The sequence below is a fragment of the Rhinopithecus roxellana genome, chromosome 8 (assembly GCF_007565055.1).
Source record: "Rhinopithecus roxellana isolate Shanxi Qingling chromosome 8, ASM756505v1, whole genome shotgun sequence".
Classification (NCBI taxonomy): Eukaryota; Metazoa; Chordata; class Mammalia; order Primates; family Cercopithecidae; genus Rhinopithecus; species Rhinopithecus roxellana.
Genome location: NC_044556.1, coordinates 55729076 through 55749568, shown reverse-complemented (window position 1 = coordinate 55749568; position 20493 = coordinate 55729076). Strand labels below are relative to the sequence as shown.

Sequence of the window (20493 nt, the reverse complement as noted above, 5' to 3'; positions counted from 1 at the left end):
CATATTGTTCATTGTTGCTGTATAGAAATGCAAATGATTTTGTTTGTTGACTCTGTATTTTGCTACATTGGTGAATTTCTTTATTAGTTCTAACAATATTTTGTGGAATCTTTAGGGGTTTTTTACATATAAAATCATGTCATCCGTTAACAGAGATAATTTTACTTATTCTTTTCAATTCAGATGCCTTTTATTTGTTTTTCTTGACTTATTCCTCTGGCTAGAACTTCCAGTACTATGTTGAATAGAAGTAGCCAAAGAGGGTATTCTTGCCTTGTTCCTGACATAAAAGAAAAGCTTTCACCATTAAGTATGATGTTTGCTGTGGGTTTTTTGTATATGTCTTTTATTTCATTGCATTGTGGTAATTTTCTTCTCTTCCTAGTTTGTTGAGTGTTTTATCACGAAAGAGTGCTGAGTTTTGTCAAATACTTTTTCTGCATCCATTGAGAAGATCGTACAGCTATTTTCCTTTATTCTGTTAATGTGATGTGTTACGTTGATCAAGTCTCATTTATTGAAACATCCTTACTTTTCAGAAATAAATCCCACTTGGTCATGGTGTAAAATCATTTTAATATGTGACAGGGTGCAGAGCGTGATGGCTCATGCCTTTAATCCCACCACTTTGGGAGGCCAAAGTAGGCAGATTGCTTGAGGTCAGGAGTTCAAGACCAGCCTGGCCAACGTGGTGAAGCCCTGTCTCTATTAAAAAATTTTTTAAAAAGTGATATGTGTGTATATATCCATATATATGTATGTATATGTGGATATATACATATCACTATTTATATATATTTATCTATTATATATACTTTCTTATATATACGTATATACATACATATGTATGTATGCATGTGTATTTACATACGTATGTACGTATATATACGTGTGCATATATGTGTGTACATATATGTATATGTATACACACACACATATATATATGCTGCTGAATTTGGTTTGCTAGTATTTTGTCAAAGGTTTTTGCATCAGTGTTCACAACAGATACTGATCTGTATTTTTCTTTTCTTGTAGTGCCTTTACCTGGCTGTTATCAGGGTAAAGCTGGACTCACAGAATTGGGGAGTTTAGCCTTCTCCTCAGTTTTTTGGAAACATTTGAGAAGAATTGATGTTAGTTCTTCTTTAAATGTTTCTTCACTGATAGAATTCACCAGTGAACCATCAGGTCCAGAGCTTTTCTTTATCAAGAGATTTTTGATTACTGATTCAATCACCTTACTAGGTATACGTTTATTCAGATTTTCTATTTCTTCATGATTTAGTGTTGATAGGTTTTATGTTCCTAGGAATTTGTCCATTTCATCCAGGTTATATAATTTCTTGGTGTAAAATTGTTCATAGGCTGGGCATGGTAGTTCACGCCTGTAATCCCACCACTTTGGGAGGCTGATGTGGGTGGATCACCTGAGGCCAGGAGTTCAAGAACAGCCTGGCCAACATGGCAAAACCCAGTCTCTACTAAAAATACAAAAACGAGCCAGATATGGTGGCATATGCCTGTAATCCCAGCTATTCATAAGGCTGAGGCACAAGAATCACGTGAACCTGGGAGGCAGAGGTTGCAGTGAGCTGAGATCGCACTACTGCACTCCAGCCTAGGCAAAAGAACAAGACCCTGACTCAAAAAATAATAACAATAACTAATATATATCAAGCAATTACTATAGGCCAGGCACTCCTTTAAAGGCTGTACATAATTATTTCATCTAATTTTTATGAAAACCACATGTAAGGACTTTACTACTCTTATCTGTAGTTTACAGATAAGGAAATTGAAACTCTGCTAAATGAAAATTTTTTCAAGGGTCAGATTCATTTAGAAAGCTAGGATTTGGACTAATTCCATCTATTTCCAGAGCATACACCTTTAACAACTTCACTCTCTGGATGTGGGGCACAGTGAAAACAATGACAGGTGAAAACTTTCCCAGCTCAGAGATCTCTGTGGTCACACCAAGGTGGCAGGGAGAATTAAGGTAAAGCCACCTTCTCTGAGAGGTTCTTCCTAACGTTCCTTTCTGGATTGGGGATCACTCTCCTGTGTTTCCACAGTTCCCCGGGAAGCTCTCATGGGAGACTTTATCACCTTGCACCTAAAGAGCCCCTGGGCTCCACCACCTGCAGCTTTAGAATTGAATTCATCGGTCTTCTCTATCACACTTCTCTATCACTGTATCCCCAGCACTTAGCCCAGGAACTAGTACACACTCAATGAATACTGTTGGAATTAATTCATAAAGGAATATATCAAAGAGAAAAAAATGTTCACCTCTCTCTCCCACCACTGGTCTGTGCACTCCCAGCCAACAGTGTCTGGCACACAAAAGGTGACTCACATACAGGGGAACTCCAACCAGAGGTAAAAACATACTCTGGTTTGTCTCCTCTAGTTGGAAGAAGGGCATCTGAGAGTGAAGAGGGACGGAGACATCTGTGTTTCAGGATAGAGAATGGGGAAAAGAGGTAAGAGAGAAGGCAGGAAGAACAGATGACAGAAAATGAGTTATTAAAAAGGTAGAAAGAACTAAAGAAAAAAAGGCTCTAGAGAGAATACTAACAATTTCTAACCCAGGTCTAAATAGACCTAGTTTAAACAACAAAGAAAATCCTCCCAGACATTTTTTTTTTTTTTTTTTTTTTTTTTTTTTTTTGAGATGGAGTCTCACTGTCACCCAGGCAGGAGTGCAGTGGTACGATCTCTGCTCACTGCAACCTTCACCTCCTGGGTTCAAGCAATTCTCCTGCCTCAGTCTCCTGAGTGGCTGGGATTACAGGCACATGCCCCCGTGCCCAGCTAATTTTTGTATTTTTAGTAGAGACGGGGTTTCACTATGTTGGCCATGATGGTCTTGATCTCCTGACCTAGTGATCCGCCCACCTTGGCCACCTAAAGTGCTGGGATTATAGGCGTGAGTCACTGCACCCCAACCCTCCCAAACCTTTTCTAAGCAAAATTCTTCCCCTTCCTCTTTCCCTTCTTCTTCCCCTTCCTCTTTCCCTTCTTCCCCTTCCTCTTTCCCTTCTTCCCCTTCCTCTTCTAATTCCTCTAAGGCCTAAGAACTTTAAACTTCATTTTCTAGCCAGTGAGAAGTAACTGACACTTAGAGTGGGGAAGAATTGGAAGGGCTTGTCATAATCCAATTTGTATTGTGGAGGAAACACAATATTATGCCTAATATTTAGTCTGGATAAGAACTGATGCCATCCCTATCCTATCTGTACCAATAACCCATTGGGAATTATTTGGCCACATGGCTCCTTCTGAATGAGCACCTGCAGATGGGAGCCTAGGAATGGTTTAGCCACTGCCCAAGGAGAGTCACCATCATCATATCATGCCAGCCCATTCTTCCCTAAGGAGAACGCCCAGTCACTAAGGTTAGAACATACTAGATATCGATATTGGGTATATCTCCTTTGGTGCACCCCCCAAAATGAACTCTTTTCTCCTTTTGGGTCTGCAGGTTGAGGATACAAATTGATCAGTCCATGTGGATGAGTTAGGAAGGGTTAGGATAAATGCTTCCTTTCCCCTTGCCCTGTATTCCTCTGGCTATTTTAAGGGCTATCTGAAAGGGAAGTAGAGATGCCATGTTTCTCTGTCAGGATTCCTGAGTCCTAAGAGTCCAAACACACAAGCAGTTGAAGTTCAATCAGCCACAGCAATACACGTGCTTTTGAAATTTCCTACAGTGCTTCACCCCTAGAGGAAAGGAATTCACAGAAACACCAAGCTTTGAGTCAATATGATTTATTAGTTTCTCTTCTGCCATTAACATTGTAGCTACTGGGTAAGTTGTTCTCCATCCTTGGGATCTCATGGTTGGGAGGAGAGGTCTGGGTTCCCTCCCACAAAGCTCTCAATGATAGAATAGAAGCACAGCTGCCTCAGTTATCTCCCGGCTGCTGCTATAACCAACATGAGTTCCATATCCACTCCAAGCAAAACCAGAAAAATCTCCACACTGCTGGGGACTAGACTCTGGAAAGTATCCTCCTCCACCAATGCAGTGCTGGGAAACAAAGAGAGGAAGAGGCAGTAATAAGAGATCTGCCGGTGAGGCCAATGCCATCTTAACAGCCGAATCCAGTCATTTCTGTGGTCTTCATCAGACTCTCCATTGACAGTGTGGATCTATCCTTCCTGTAAAAATCTCTGTCTCTTCCTTGGCTCACACCTATAATCCCAGCAGTTTGGGAGGCCGAAGAAGGTGGATCACTTGAGGCCAGGAGTTCGAGACCAGCCTGGCCAACATGATGAAACCCTGTCTCCACAAAAAATACAAAACTTAGCCGAGTGCAGGCCAGGTGTGGTGGCTCACACCTGTAATCCCAGCATTTTGGGAGGCCGAGGTGGGTGGATCAGGAGATCGAGACCATCCTGGCTAACACAGTGAAGCCCCGTCTCTACTAAAAATTAAAAAAAAAAAAATTAGCTGGGTGTGCTGGCAGGTGCCTGTAGTTTCAGCTACTCGGGAGGCTGAGGCAGGAGAATGGCATCAACCCGGGAGGCGGAGCTTGCTGTGAGCCAAGATTATGCCACTGCACTCCAGCCTGGGTGACAGAACGAGACTCCTCTCAAAAAAAAATTAGCCAGGTGCGGTGACAGGCACCTGTAGTCCCACTACTCAGGATGCTGAGGCAGGAGAATTGCTGGAACTTGGGAGGTGGAGGTTGCAGTGAGCCTAGATAGCACCATTGCACTGCAGCCTGGGCGACACAGTAAGATCCTGTCTCAAAAATGAAAAAAAACAAAACAAAACTCTCTTCCTTTAGCTTTAGTGACATTATTGTCTTGATTTTCTTTCAACTTTTCTAAACACTCATGCTCAGAGCCCCTGTCTGTACTCTTCTTTCATAAATCCTCTAAGCACTGCTCCCTAGTGGAGGACCCATCTCCCTCTCCCTTATAAATTGCATGACAACTGTGGCCTCAATTACTAAAAATTCACTGATGGCCCCAAAATCTCCATCTCCTGTCGAGATGCTTCTTGTGCTGAAGACCTCAAAATCCAGCTTGGATATCTACACAGGCATCTCAAGCCCCAGATTACCAAAACAAAGTTAATTATATCCCTCATTGACCCAGAACCTATTCATCATCCAGACACTCTGACTTCATAAATGACACTCACCCAAATGAGAACCATGTTATTCTAGACTTCCCTGCTCATCCTCTGTATTCAACTGGTGATATGGTTTGGACTTGGGTCCCCACAAAATCTCATGTCAAATTGTAATCCCCAGTGTTGGGGGTGGGGCCTTGTGGGAGGTGATTTGATCATTGCGGTGATTTCACATGAATGATTTTAGCACCAGCCCCTTGATGCTGTCCTCATGATAGTGAGTGACTTCTCACAAGATCTGGACATTTAAAAGCGTGTAGCACCAGCTGGGTGTGGAGGTTCATGCCTGTAATCCTAGCACTATGGGATACTGAGGAAGGCAGATCACTTGAGGTCAGGAGTTCGAGACTAGCCTGACTAACATGGAGAAACCCCATCTCTACTAAAAATACAAAATTAGCCCAACATGGAGAAACCCCATCTCTACTAAAAATACAAAATTAGCCCAGTGTGGTGGCTCATGCCTGTAAACCCAGCTACCTGGGAGACTGAGGCAAGAGAATCGCTTGAACCCGGGAGGCAGAGGTTGTGGCGAGCCTAGATCGTGCCATTGCACTTCAGCCTGGGCAACAAGAGCAAAACTCTGTCTCAAAAAAAAAAAAAGTGTGTAGTACATCCCCTGCCCTCACTCCTGCTCCTGCTATGGGAGACACCTCAGTCCATCTTTGCCTTCTGCCATGTTTGGAAGCCTCCTGAGACTTCCCTAGAAGCAGAAGCCACTATATTTACAGTACAGCCTGCAGAACCATGAGCCAATTGAACCTCATTTCTTTATAAATTATCCTGTCTCAGATATTTCTTTTCCTTTTCTTTTCTTTTTTTTTTTTTTTTTTTTTTTTTTGAGACAGGGTCTCGCTCTGTCACCCAGGCTGGAGTACAGTGGTGTGATCTTGGTTCACTGCAACCTCCACCACCCAGGCTTAAGCGGATCCTCCCACCTCAGCCTCCCAAGTAGCTAAGACCACAGGCATGCACCACCACACTCGACTAATTTTTGTATTTTTTGTAGAGACAAGGCTTCGCCATGTTTCCCAGGCTGGTCTCAAACTCCTGAACTCAAGAGATCCACCTGCCTTGCCTCCCAAAGTACTGGGATTACAGGCGTGAGCCACCATGCCTGGCCAGTATTTCTTTTTTTTTTTTTTTTTTTTTTTTTGAGGCAGAGTCTCACTCTGTCGCCGGGGCTGGAGTGCAGTGGCCGGATCTCAGCTCACTGCAAGCTCTGCCTCCCGGGTTTACGCCATTCTCCTGCCTCAGCCTCCCGAGTAGCTGGGACTACAGGCGCCCGCCACCTCGCCCGGCTAGTTTTTTGTATTTTTTAGTAGAGACGGGGTTTCACCGTGTTAGCCAGGATGGTCTCGATCTCCTGACCTCGTGATCCACCCGTCTCGGCCTCCCGAAGTGCTGGGATTACAGGCTTGAGCCACCGCGCCCGGCCCAGTATTTCTTTATAGCAGTGAGAAAATGGACTAATACAACTGGTATTCCATTTAAAATCACTGGAATTTATCAATCCACCATTCGGGATTCCTGAGCCTTAACATTTCAACCACACAAGGGATGGCCTGAGTGAGGTTTCTAGAAGGTGATGTCCAGGACTGTCCCAGCAACTCCCCAGTGCAGTGTGTATCTAGGCAAACCATGGCTAGGGTTGGGGAGGCCCAGGTTTTCTCTGAAATATAAATCTCAGATGAAGAAAAATAACACCTGTGTTTCGCAAGGAATCTCAGCTCTAAAGACTACTACAGAATGTTTCTGCACACAAACCTCACCCCACCTCCAAGCGATTAAGTGTTTTCTCACAAAGCCTGAGCACCCAGCAATGGTTCTTTGAAGCCTCACTCCTTGATTTTGGTCCTCAGAGGGACAGGATGTGTACACCTGGATAAAGGGTCCCACAGCCCTGGCCCCTGAAGCCTAGCAATGAGCAAGAGAATGTCACATAACCATACACATACACACATACACCAGTCATACCACACTCAACACACACACACATACCAACACACACTGACAAACGCGACCTTACTCACAGGTCCTTGTGGTCCCCATAGAGACTCACGTGTTCAGTGTTACATCCAGTGACCTTCATTCCAGCACACAAGGCGTTGGCTGCTCTCTCATTATTAAATACCCTGAACTGAACAAATCCCGCAGTGAACTCCACTGAAAACAAGAGGCACAAAACAGCATTCAAGGAAGATGCTAGAAATCACTTTTGTTAGGCCAGCCCTGAGATTCTCGATGCCAAAGCTCAGGCTACAGCCCAACACTCCAGCTGTACTGGTGGAGCCCAGCACCTCTGTGGCCAATGGCTGGTGCATCCTGGCCTCAAACTTAGCTAAGAGGGAACTTTTCCCAACCCCAGAGAGCAAGAGCTGGTCCTCAGAGAGGGTTCCTCATCTGCCAGAGGCTTGTGAAGAGAAATTCAACTCTGCGGGAAGATCACCACTGAACATCTACAAGGACTGAGTTTCAGCAGTTAACAGATGTATTCACTCTGTTCCTATTTACATTTTTCTTTTCTCCTTTGTTTTAAACTCTCAACTCCCAAATGTAAACAATAACAGCTTTGAGTTCTATAATATATGCTCAGGCTCTGCGAAGCAAACTGTACTACCACCTTTGGCTTCACACAAAATAAACTCACAATAAGGAAAAAAAAAGTCCTGCCATTTTTTTGGTTGTTCTATACACATGGCCTGGCCTGGTCCTAACAAGCTCCTGCAGGGCTGAGAGTGGGTTGTTAGGAGTGAAGAGTCTGGAGTCTGCAGCCTGGCCAGGCACGGTGGCTCATTACACCTGTAATTCCAACACTTTGGGAGGCCAAAGGGGGTGGATCGCCTAAGGTCGGGAGTTGGAGACCAGCCTGGTCAACATGGTGAAACCCCATCTCTACTAAAAATACAAAAATTAGCCAGGATGGTGGCGGGCACCTGTAATCCTAGCTACTTGGGAGGCTGAGACAGGAAAATCATTTGAACCTGGGAGGCACAGGTTGTGGTGAGCCAAAACTGCACAATTGCACTCCAGCCTGGGCAACAAGAGTGAAACTCCATCTCAAGAAAAAAAAAAAAAAAATCTGGAGCCAAATTTCTCACCCCAATTGATAACTCTTCCACATATGCCTTGTGATCTTGGCAAGATTCTAAACCTCTCAGTGCTTCAGTTTCCTAAAATGATGTTAATAACAGCTCAGATCTCAAAGGCAGCCATGCAAAACAAGTGAGGCAACACAGGGAACATTACAGAAGAGAACCAGGCTTCAGTCAGATGCACAACTGTTACCTAGCACAGTTGAATGTATTCCCTTTCCTACTGAGAGTTCAGAGGATCATTAAAGACTCACGCTGGCCATAGGGTGAATAATAAGATGCTGTTTTCTGGGCATCACCAAAATCATAGACCACAGGGATCGCCGGGCCATTGTCAGTAATACACCGTCCTACTCCATATTTCACTGGGAATTTCTACAAAGAAAGAAAAAGTCATGGAGTAAAGACAACAGATTTGCCATTACCAGCATCTCCTGGGATGCTGCCATTCATAGAGGGGAAACAATGCTTTCTCAGTAACTGAGATTACTTCAAAACCAGTCAAACTAAGAATCTTTCCCTGGCACTGCTGCCAGTTACTCAGGAGCTGTGATTCTGTGGCAGCCTAGATCACTTCATTCTCTCTCTCCTTCTCCCCAACCCACCCACACTCTTCCTGCCCCAGCTGTCCTCTCCCATAGGTCTTTTATTATTATTATTATTATTATTATTATTATTATTATTTATTATACTCTAGGTTCTAGGGTACATGTGCACAATGTGCAGGTTGGTTACATAGGTATACACGTGTCATGTTGGTTTGCTGCACCCATTAACCCGTCATTTACATTAGGTATTTCTCCTAATGCTATCCCTACCCCAGGCCCCCACTCCTCCCATAGATCTTTTCTCTTTCCTGGTTCAGAATTCCTAAGAGAAGCAACAGAAGCCATTAGCAAATATAGGTTAGAAGAATATGGAAGACAGGCCCATTAAAAAATGATTGCTGCCTAACCTCTAACACTTGCTTTCTGAACACCCATGAAAACCAGTCCCAGCCAGCAGCCCTCTGTACCTGGTAGATGCCAAACAGATTATGTCCCAGTGTCTGGAGGAAGCCAGTGTTGGTGTGGTACCTCAGCAGGGAGCTGTTTCTCCAATGCTGCATGGGGGATTTGTTGGGCACGTGCCAGATGCCCAGGTCCTTGGCCTGGATGTCATAGTAGCCGGGGTTCTGGAAAGCAACAGACACTGAGCCTGACTGGGCCAGGAGGTCCCAGGAGGCAGAAGGTCCACACATGCAGCCACGGCTGGACTGAGAGCTCTGGACTCCAGGTGAGCAGATGGCCAGCCACACTCAGACACCCCACTCCCAGCAGATGATCCCACCACACCCAGGGCCCTAACAGCCTTGTTAGGAGGAAGTTGTGATTCTACATGTAAGTTGGCTGGGCGTGGTGGCTCATGCCTGTAATCCCAGCACTTTTGGAGACCAAGGTGGGCAGATCACTTGAGGTCAGTAATTCCGGCCAACATGGAGAAAACTCGTCTCTACTACAAGTACAAAACTTAGCCAAGTGTGGTAGTGAGCACTTATAATCCCAGCTACTTTTGAAGCAGAGGAACACTTGAACCCAGGAGGCAGTGGTTGCTATGAGCCAAGATCACACCATTGCACTCCAACCTGGGCAACAGAGTGAGACTCCGTCTCAAGAAAAGAAAAAAAAAAAGGTGCATGTATTTCTCTCTTCTTCTCCAGCCCTTCCCCACATCCCCACTTTCCAGCCCTCCCCCCTGCAGGCTTGTGGCCAGCCACACTCTACTCCTCACCCTCACCCTAGTGGGTGGGAAGTGGCACCAACCTTGTAGTCATCGCTCGTGGCTGCCTCTGCAGACCCAAAGGTGTTGTAGTTGGCCCAGTTGCCGTCCCCCTCTGGGTAGTCTGCTTTGCTGCCCTGCTGACTGGACCAGCGATCACCCACCGTGCACTTCCCACGCATGTCATTCTCGTGCACGCTGGCCACCAGGGTCCAGCCGCCACCCCCAGAGGTCATGTCACAGAAGGTCTGGTAGATAACACCATTCTCAGTGCGGAGAAAATACAGGCCATCTGTAGAGAGAATCAGCCCAGAGCCTCCCTGTCTGAGAGCTCAGGATTCATCTCAGCCCCGTGACAAGAAAGGCCCCAGGAACCAGAAACATGGCCTAAAGGCTCCTGTCCTGAGTCACATCACTCAGTGCTCCCAGGGCTACTGGGGCCTCCCTGAGTTCAGAAGATCATGTTCCTGTAACTGAGGCAGAACATAGAATTGTATAAAATCCCAGTGACATTTTTCATAAAGTTAAACATGGAATTATCATATGACCCAGAAATTCCAGTGCAGTTCTATCCCCAAAAGAACTGAAAATAGGGTCTCAAGCTGATGCTTTTGCACCAGTGTTTATCGCTGCATTAGTCACAAGAGTCAAACAGAAGAAACAATTCAAATATTCACTAACAGGTGAATGAATAAACAAAACATGGTGTGTGTGCATATATGTATCAACAATGGATAAAAGGGAATGAAATACCCATGCTACAACATGGACAAACCCTCAAAACACTGTGCTAAATGAAGTAAGTCAGACACCAAAGGACAAATACCGTATGACTCCAATTACGTGAGGTAACTACACTAGGCAAATTCATACAGACAGAAAGTAGAATGCAGCTACCAGAGACTGAGGGAAGGGAGTTATTGCTTAATAACTCCATGTTATTTTTTGTTTTGTTTTGTTGTTGTTTTTGTTTTTGAGATGGAGCCTCACTCTGTTGCCCAGGCTGGAGTGCAGTAGCACCATCTCGGCTCACTGCCACCTCTGCCTCCTGAGTTCAAGCGATCCTCCCACTTCAGCCTCCCAAGTAGCTGGAATTACAAGTGTGCATCACCACACCCACCTGCCACAGCCTCGTAAAGTGCTGGGTGAGCACTTTACAGTTGTGAGCCACCGCATCCGGCCCCTCCTAGTTATTAAGTACAGAGTTTCTGTTTGTGGTAATGAAAAAGTTCTGCATATGGATAGCAGTGATGGTTGCACAACCTTGAAGGCAATGAATGCCACTGAATTGCACACTTACTGTTGCTGAAAATGGCAAATATTATGCAAATTGTAATATGTATACATATACTTTACCACAATTTATTTAACTAAAAGACAAAATGACTCCCAGAAGACACAATCCTGATACCCTCACTGAGCTCTGTTTGAGTGTTTATCACTCACCACATGCACTAGGGCACTTGTCTTTGATTTCCTTGCAGGTTCTGGGCAGAGATGAAGACGAAGAACAGGTCCATTCCTTGGAGTAAGTGTTAGCCTCATCTACGGAATACACAGAGTTCGACTCTCATTCCTGGTCTGACACAAAACCTAGCCTCTCCTATCAACAGTCCCACGCTCATTCCACCACTGTAGCAGAACCTCAATGCCAGGGTGGTAAGGCCTAAGACAGCCAGTGTCACATCCACTCAGCCCAGCAGCGTCACACCGACTCAGCCCATCAGCGTCACATTCACTCAGCACATCAGAGTCACATCCACTCAGCCCATCAGCGTCACATCCACTCAGCCCATCAGCTTCACACCCACTCACCCCGTCCGATGCGACAGCCAGCACAGGCTTAATGCGGGCCTCCCGCCACACGACCTGCCTTTGTGCTGGGTCCTGCCCTAAGCACTGAGTAATCAAAGACATTAAACTTCCCCAGCAAGAGCTTGCCTCTAGAGGGAATTGCTGACAAGTCAACAGAAAATTGGATTGAGAAGAATAAATGGTAGAAGAAAGACAAACTCAAGAGAACGAAAGAAAGACTCTGAGGTAAAAATGGAGAATGGAAAGGACAGACAGCGAGTAGGGCAGTTGCCTGGGAGAAGGAGGCAAGAGGGGTTGTCTCATGTCTTAGTCACAGAAGACCTTCAATCCAGGTGACATCGTAGCTTCTTCTGAGAGAATAAACATGATTTATCAGTAGGAAGAGAATCCAAGGCAGGGAAAACAGCATATCCACAGGCCTCGAGAAAAAAAAGAAAAAATACAGCGTGGCCCAGCTGTAGAACTACAAACTGCTTAATATGGCTGAAACATGGGGTGTGAAGTAGGGAGCAGTGAGACTAATCTCTACTCCAAAAAGTCTGCAAACTATTGGAACAGTCTAGGGGAAAAGCTTTGAGGTCAGAGGTGACTGATCTCAGTTTTCTCATACCTAAAACACTGTTAATAAACAGTGATTTTGCAAAGATGAAGTAAGAAGATATTTTGAAACAGCCTTTTCTTTAAAAAAAAAAAAAATTTACAGTGAGGGAAAATACAAATTTTTAAATGTCATTGTTATTCTTGTTGTAGAGAGGAAGACTGTGAAGAGAACATTCTCCAGGCACAAGCCAGACCATGTAGTTCCCATGGAAATCCCACAGCCAAGATCACAGGAGTGGGCAATGGCTGGGAGGTGACACAGTTCTTACCACAGCCCCCTCAGGGCCACACAAAAGCACACAGCCTGGACCCAGGACATGCCTCAAGCAACACGCTCACTGCCATAGGCCAGATCCCACCAGAGACCAGAAATCAGCACTCAGTCTATATGCAAGCCAGCCTCTGTGCATCTCAAAGATACGCTCTGTGTCCTGGGAGAGACCAGGATCCCAGGAGCCACCCAGCTGAAGGAATTCTGTCCCTAGCAGAGCGACTCACCTGTAATCCACCCTCTGGTGGCCGCAGCGAGAAAAAGCAGGAAGCTGAGTTGGTTCATCGTAATCTAAAGAAAGCAAGATGAAGGTCGTCGTCTTGGCCATCATTTTTCTCTACATCCCTGCCCCACCCCTGTCCAGTCCTATAAAGACTCCAAAAGCCCTTGCCTTTTGTTTAAACTTCACACATCTCTGAGATCAAAAGCAGACCTAAGCTGAAAACAGGGTTCCCCCAACTCAGAGACCTTGTCGGAGTCTCAGCTGCACTTTCCTTGGGTACAGAGAGCTCCTTCACTCCCTCTCTACACTGCAGCCTGGAGCTTAACAGAGTGCAGCTTTCTCCAAAAACACTCCTGATATGGGATGAGGGGCTGAAACCTTTATGGAGAAAGCCTAGCAGGGTCAAACCCAGGTTTCCAGCCTCACCCTCCTCTGGCACAATGCCCAGTGCTGGGGAGGCTTCTGGTTATCTCAGGGAGGTAATTTACACAGTGGAATTAACAGGTTCTGAAGAAACAAACCAATCTTAAATATCGCCTACTAGCATTGTTCCCAGATCTGGGGGTTTTATGAACCTGTGTCAAAGTCCATGAAAACAAAACAAGTAGATGAAGAGACTAACAAGAGTTGGCATTGATTTTGGGTTTTTGTGCCTTTCTTTTGTGCAAAATAAAAACTTTCTCTAAATTAAGCATCTGCTGGCTTGGCACATTGGCTCAAATCCCAATACTTTGGGAGGCCAAGACAGGAGGATCACTTTGAACTCAGGAGTTTCAGACCAGCCTGGGCAACATAGGGCAACCACTTCTCTACTAAAAATAAAAATAAAAAAATTAGCATGGCATGGTGGCACTTGCCTGTAGTCTCAGGCGGGGCTGAGGCAAGGCGGGAGCATTCTTGAGTTCCTCACCATGTTGGCCAGGCTGGTCTCGAACTCCTGGGCACAAGCAATCCTCCTGCCTCAGCCTCCCAAAGTGCTGGGAGTATAGGTACATATGTGACAGTATGTATGTGCACAAAGATGTAAGAGTGTGGAAGAAAGCCCCTCCCCACCAACTCACTCCAGTTCCACATCTACATCTCCAAGTGACTTGGAGAAGCTTTATTGTAAAATTACACATACAGAAAAAGATATGACATTAAATATGCAGTTTAATGAATTTCAAAAAAGCCAAATAGGATGTGTAATTATCATCCTAGCCCAGAAATGAAACTTTGGCAGCACCCAGAAGCTTCCCATATGCCGCTTCCAGATAACAGAGCTCCCTCCCAAAAAGTAATCACTGGCCTGTGATGGAAAGCAGCACTTCCTTGTGCCCATACCATATTGCTCCAAATATTTTATTTATTTATTGAGCCCCGGAGACAGAAAATTCAGTGAATTATGATCATGCCACTGTACTGCAGCTTAGGTAACAGAGCAAGACAGTATCTCTAAATAAATAAATAAAATGAAATCAAACATTGGCCATAATTATCATTTCATAGAACTAGAAAAAGGAAAAAACACACAAAAAAAAGAATAAAAGATTTTTTTTAAAGTGTAAATCTTTAGTTTGAATAAATTTAGCTTCACACAAAGACTCGCTACTTTGTCTTTAATTTTGTCATTTTGCCACAAACTAGGGAAAATTTACTACAGACTTCATTTGAAACTGAATCAATATGAAACCTCTCTGATGCTTCGAACCTCCTGTCTTATTCCTGTTTCTATGTCATGAAGTTCTCAAATGCCACCCTGCAGCTATAATAGAATTGCTCAGTTCTTCCCCAGTGATATCATACACCTAATACATAATGTCATTATAGCATTAATAATACTGCAATCTTTTGTTACGAAGATTGTGAATATCTTTTTTGTTAAGCTAATATTTACTATTTGTTGGTTCAAAGTACGGATTTGCACAAAATATTTATATATTGATAGAAGAAAATAAAATAGCGCCCAAGAAGAAAAACTGTAAAAAAAATTATACTTTTGTAAATTTAAAGTCTATTAGAAGCTATTTGCTCTGTGTATGCAGAAAATGATTAATTATCTTAGAAATAGAGTTCTCACCAGGCACGATGGCTTACGCCTGTAATCCCAGCACTTTGGGAGGCCGAGGTGGGTGGATCACTTGAGGTCAGGAGTTCAAGACCAGCCTGATCAACATGGTGAAACCCTGTCTCTACTAAAAATATAAAATTATCTGGGCGTGGTGGCAGGCGCCTGTAATCCCAGCTACTCGGGAGTCTGAGGCAGGAGAATCGCTTGAACCCGGAGGCAGAGGTTGCAGTGAGCCAAGATCACACCACTACACTCCAGCCTGGGAAATAAGAGTGAAACTCCGTCTAAAATAAATAAATAAATAAAGTCTCTAAATTTACTGTTTACAGTAGTAAATACGTGTCTATAAAGTTAACAACAAGGGCTCAAGATCTAGAGAAAAAAGTAAACATCCCCTCAGTTGTTCATTACTGTGTAACTAACCACCTGAAAACCTAATGGCTTAATTAATAAAACAGTAACATATTTGCAAAAAAAAAAAGAAAGAAAGAAAATTTATAGTTCTGGTAATTTCTTTAGTTGATCCTAAGACACTTTTTTGGTATTTTGACATCTTTAACATCATTATGCATCTCATCCTTAGTGGTACATGATGCCATCTAATAGACTGGGAAAACGGTACATCTATTTTAGGGACATAACCCCTTCTAACCATCATCATCCAATCAGTGATTGCATCTCATTGATTCTGCCCCTACTTTCTCTTGAATCTGTTCCCCACACAACTTCCTCTAAACCCCACTGCCCTGGACATTGATTTAGTTTAGTCTGGTTCTTTTTAGCTGTAACTAATAGAAACCCCATCTCAAAGTGGCTTTTCTAAAAAGTAAATCTATTACCTCAGGAAATAGAAAATCGAGAGAGAGGGCAAGATCCAGTCTTGCTTGACAGCAGCTTCTCTTTATTTCATTTATTTATTTATGTTGAGACAGGGTCTCACTCTACTGCCCAGGCTGGATGGAGCGCCGTGGCACAATCTCAGCTTACTGCAACCTCAACCTCCCAGGCTCAGGTGATCCTCCCGCCTCAGCCTCCCAATTACCTGGGACTATAGGCACACACCACCACACCCTGCTAACTTTTGTATTTTTTGTAGAGACGGGTTCCTCACCATGTTGGCCAGGCTGGTCTCGAACTCCTGGGCACAAGCAATCCTCCTGCCTCAGCCTCCCAAAGTGCTGGGAGTATAGGTACATATGTGACAGTATGTATGTGCACAAAGATGTAAGAGTGTGGAAGAAAGCCCCTCCCCACCAACTCACTCCAGTTCCACATCTACATCTCCAAGTGACTTGGAGAAGCTTTATTGTAAAATTACACATACAGAAAAAGATATGACATTAAATATGCAGTTTAATGAATTTCAAAAAAGCCAAATAGGATGTGTAATTATCATCCTAGCCCAGAAATGAAACTTTGGCAGCACCCAGAAGCTTCCCATATGCCGCTTCCAGATAACAGAGCTCCCTCCCAAAAAGTAATCACTGGCCTGTGATGGAAAGCAGCACTTCCTTGTGCCCATACCATATTGCTCCAAATATTTTATTTATTTATTTATTTTTATTTATTTTTTGAGACAGAGCCGCTCTCTGTCGCCAAGGCTGGAGTGCAATGGCGCGATCTCGGCTCACTGCAACCTCTGCCTCCTGGGTTCAAGCGATTCTCCTACCTTAGCCTCCTGAGTAGCTGGGATTACAGGCACGCGCTACCATGCCTGGCTAATTTTTGTATTTTTATTAGAGACGGGATTTCATCATGTTGGTCAGATTGGTCTCGAACACCTGACCTTGTGATCCACCCAACTCAGCCTCCCAAAGTACTGGAATTACAGGTGTGAGCCATCGTGCCTGGCCCAAATATTTTGGATTTATAAAATGTCTTGATATCCAGTAGAGCAAAGCTTCTCACTTTGTTCTTCTTTTTTTGGTTATTCTTGGTTGTTTGCCTCTACACACACACACACACACACACACACACATACACACACCTTTTAGAATTTTATTGGAATTACATTGAATCTATAGATCATTTTAGAAATAATTTATGGCTTTAAAATATTGAGTGTGGCCTGTTTCTTCATTTATTTGTTTTTATTGCTTTTTCGTATCTTCCTTATGTGTTCGGAATTGGTGGGTTCTTGGTCTCACTGACTTCAAGAATGAAGCCACGGACCCTCACAGTGAGTGTTACAGTTCTTAAAGATGGTGTGTCTGGAGTTTGCTCCTTCAGACGTTCAGATGTGTCTGGAGCTTCTTCCTTCTGGTGGGTTCGTGGTCTTGCTGTCAGGAGTGAAGCTGCAGACCTTCATGGTGAGTGTTACAGCTCTTAAAGGCAGCACATCTGGAGTTGTTCATTCTTCCCAGTGGGTTCGTGGTCTCATTGGCTTCATGAGTGAAGCTGCAGAACTTTGCTGTGAGCGTTACAGCTCATAAAGGCAGCATGGACCCAAAGAGTGAGCAGCAGCAAGATTTATTGCAAAGAGCAAAGAACAAGGCTTCCACAGCGTGGAAGCAGACCCCAGAGGGTTGCCACTGCTGCCTCCAGCACCCTACTTTTATTCCCTTATCTGACCCCACCCACATCCTGCTGATTGGTCCATTTTACAGAGATCTGATTGGTCTATTTTACAGAGCTGATTGGTGCCTTTACAATCCTTGAGCTAGACACAGAGTGCTAGACAGAAAAGTTCTCCAAGTTCCCACTAGGTTAGCCAGACACAGAGTTAGCTAGATACAGAGTACCGGTTGGTGTATTTACAAACCTTGAACTAGACACAGAGTACTGATTGCTGTATTTACAAACCCTGAACTAGACACAGAGTGCTGATTGGTGCGTTTACAATCCTTGAGCTAGACACACAGTGCTAGACAGAAAAGTTCTCCAAGTCCCCACTAGGTTAGCTAGACACAGAGTTAGCTAGATACAGAGTACTGATTGGTGTATTTACCATCCTCTAGCTAGACATAAAAGTTATCCAAATCCCCATCCAGCTCAGGAGCCCAGCTGGCTTCACCTAGTGGATCCTGCACCAGGGCTGCAGGCGGAGCTGCCCTCCAGTCCGGAGCTGGGCCTGCACTCCTCAGCCCTTGGGCTGTCGATGGGACCCGGCGCCACGGAGCAGGGGGCAGCGCCCGTCGGGGAGGCTCAGGCCATGAGGGAGCCCACTGCAGGGCGGTGAGCTCAGACACAGGGGGCTGCAGGTGCCAACCGCTGCCCCATGGGGAGGCAGCTAAGGCTGGGGGCTGGGGGACCCAGCACAACCTCCGCAGCTGCTGGTCAGGGTGCTAAGCCCCTCACTGCCCTGGGCCGGGGCACCGGCAGGCCGCTCCGCCTGCAGGGCCCTGTTCCCGCCCGCTCCTCTCCCTCCACACCTCCCCACAAGCAGAGGGAGGCGGTTCCGCCCTCAGCCAGCCCAGAGAGGGGCTCCCACGGTGCCGTGGGAGGCTGAAGGGCTCCTCAAGTGCTGCCAGAGTGGACTCCCAGGCCGAGGAGGTGCTGAGAGTGAGGGCTGCTAGCACATTGTCACCTCTCACTTATAGGGATTTTGTGTATCGTTTCTTATTTGTTCCTTAGTATTTGATTTCTTTTTTTTTTTTTTAGACAAGGTCTCACTCTGTCACCCAGGCAAGTGATTCTCCCACCTCAGCCTCCTAAGTAGCTGGGAACACAGGTACATATCACCACGGCCAACTAATTGTTTTATTTTTTGTAGAGATGGGATCTCACTCTGTTGCCCTAGCTGCTCTCAAACTCCTGGGCTCAAGCAATCCTTACAACCTTGACCTTCCAAAGTGCTGGGATTACAGGCATGAGCCACCACGCTTGGCAGTGTTTGACATTTTTTGATGCTATTATAAATGCTATATTTTTGAAATTTTATTTTCTAATTGCTTGATGCTTATATATAGAAACACACCTGATTTCACGAATATATATATCAGTGACAGCACAGGAAAGACATAGTCTCAAAATAAACATAAATTTTCAGCTTGAATAAATTTAGTTTTATGAAAAATAATATTTTTTCTTACTTTTCTCATTTTGCTACAAACCAATGAAAACACTCTTGTGGTGGTGGGTCATTCTAGAGTAGCACTGGCCCCCAGACTACATTTTGGAATCACTGATCCACGACAAACTTCCTCTGATGCTTCAATACCTGCTTTGCCATTTCTGTCCCAGTGTCATTCCTCAATTTCCTGAGCATAAATGTCACTTATGCCTATTCTCCCTCAGTAATGGAATGGATCACTTCCTCCTCAGTGTTGCCACGTCCCTTATGCCCATTACTGTTTTAACACAATAACATGACCTTTTCATTGTTTACATGTTTCTCACAGCAGTTCTTAAGAAAAGGTTTATGAGGCACCATATTTGTTAAGCTGATACTGTATTTATTTGTGGAGAGAAAATATTGAACTATTTATTTCCAGATATTTTAACAAAAGGAAATAGAACTGTATCTATGTCCAAGACAAATATTCGTTTTTTTTTTTTTTGGTTTTGTTTTGTTTTTTGTTTTTTTGTTTTTGTTTTTGTTTTTTTTGAGACATGGTCTTGTTCTGTCACCCAGGCTGGAGTACAGTGGTACAATCATGGCCAACTGCAGCCTCAACCTCCTTGGCTCAAGCAATACTCCCACCTCTGCCTCCTGAGTAGTTGGGACTTCAGGCACATGCTACTGAGAGGTGACAACATGCTAGCAGCCCTTGCTCTTGGTGCCTCTCAGCCTCCACGTCCACTCTGGCAACACTTGAGGAGCCCTTCAGCCCACCACAGGCACTGTGGAAGCCCCTCTGTGGGCTGGCCGAGGCCAGAGCCAGCTTCCTCTGCTTGCCAGGAGGTGTGGAGGGAGAGGCGCCAGCGGGAACCTGGGCTGCAGAGTGGCACTCGTGGGCCAGCGGGAGTCCTGGGTGGGCGTGGGCTCGGCAGGCCCCACACTCAGAGCTGTGACCAGCACTGCCGGCCCAGAGGGCAGTGAAGGGCTTAGCACCCGGGCCAGCAGCTGCAGAGGGTGCGCCGGGTCACCCAGCAGTGCCTGCCCACTGGGCCTCAGTTGCCTCCCCATGGGGCAGGGCTTGGTACCTGCAAGCCGCCAAGCAACCACCCCTCCGCCCTCCCCTCTCCTCCCCGCTCTCCTCTTCCCCCCTCCCCCGCCATGGGCTCCTACACGCTGGAAACTCCCCGATGAGCGATGAGCGCTGCTCTCTACACGGCAGCACCCGGTGCCATCAACCGCCCAAGAACTGAGGAGTGTGGGCACCCTGCGTGGGACTGGTGGGCATCTCTGCCTGCAGCCCAGGTAGGGGATCCACTAGGTGAAGCCAGTTGTGATCCTGAGTCTTGTAGGGACTTGGAGAACTTTTATGTCTAGCTAAGGGATTGTAAATACACCAATCAGCACCCTGTGTCTAGCTCAAGGTTTGTACATACACCAATCAGTACTCTGTATCTAGCTAACCTAGTGGGGATTTGGAGAACTTTTCTGTCTAGCACTCTGTGTCTAGCTAAAGGATTGTAAACGCACCAATC

General features: G+C 45.2%; 1 protein-coding gene across 5 annotated transcripts; it reads right to left on the bottom strand.

The window, feature by feature from the left end:
• Positions 1-3758: 3758 nt before the first annotated feature.
• ITLN1 (intelectin 1) lies at positions 3759-16235 on the bottom strand. Of its 5 annotated transcripts, none has more exons than XM_030936722.1 (8): positions 16224-16235; positions 12916-12979; positions 11449-11547; positions 10047-10294; positions 9260-9418; positions 8499-8619; positions 7212-7315; positions 3759-4036 (listed from the first exon to the last, which is right to left on the bottom strand). In XM_030936722.1, exons 2-8 carry the CDS (start codon positions 12971-12973, stop codon positions 3884-3886), a joined length of 942 nt encoding a protein of 313 aa, XP_030792582.1. In that variant the 5' UTR covers positions 12974-12979; positions 16224-16235; the 3' UTR covers positions 3759-3883. The 5 variants fall into 5 exon arrangements, with proteins under 5 accessions (XP_030792582.1, XP_030792581.1, XP_030792580.1 ...); XM_030936721.1 differs by lacking the exon at positions 16224-16235 and adding an exon at positions 14971-14989; XM_030936720.1 differs by lacking the exon at positions 16224-16235 and adding an exon at positions 13769-13888.
• Between the last annotated feature and the right edge of the window lie 4258 nt (positions 16236-20493).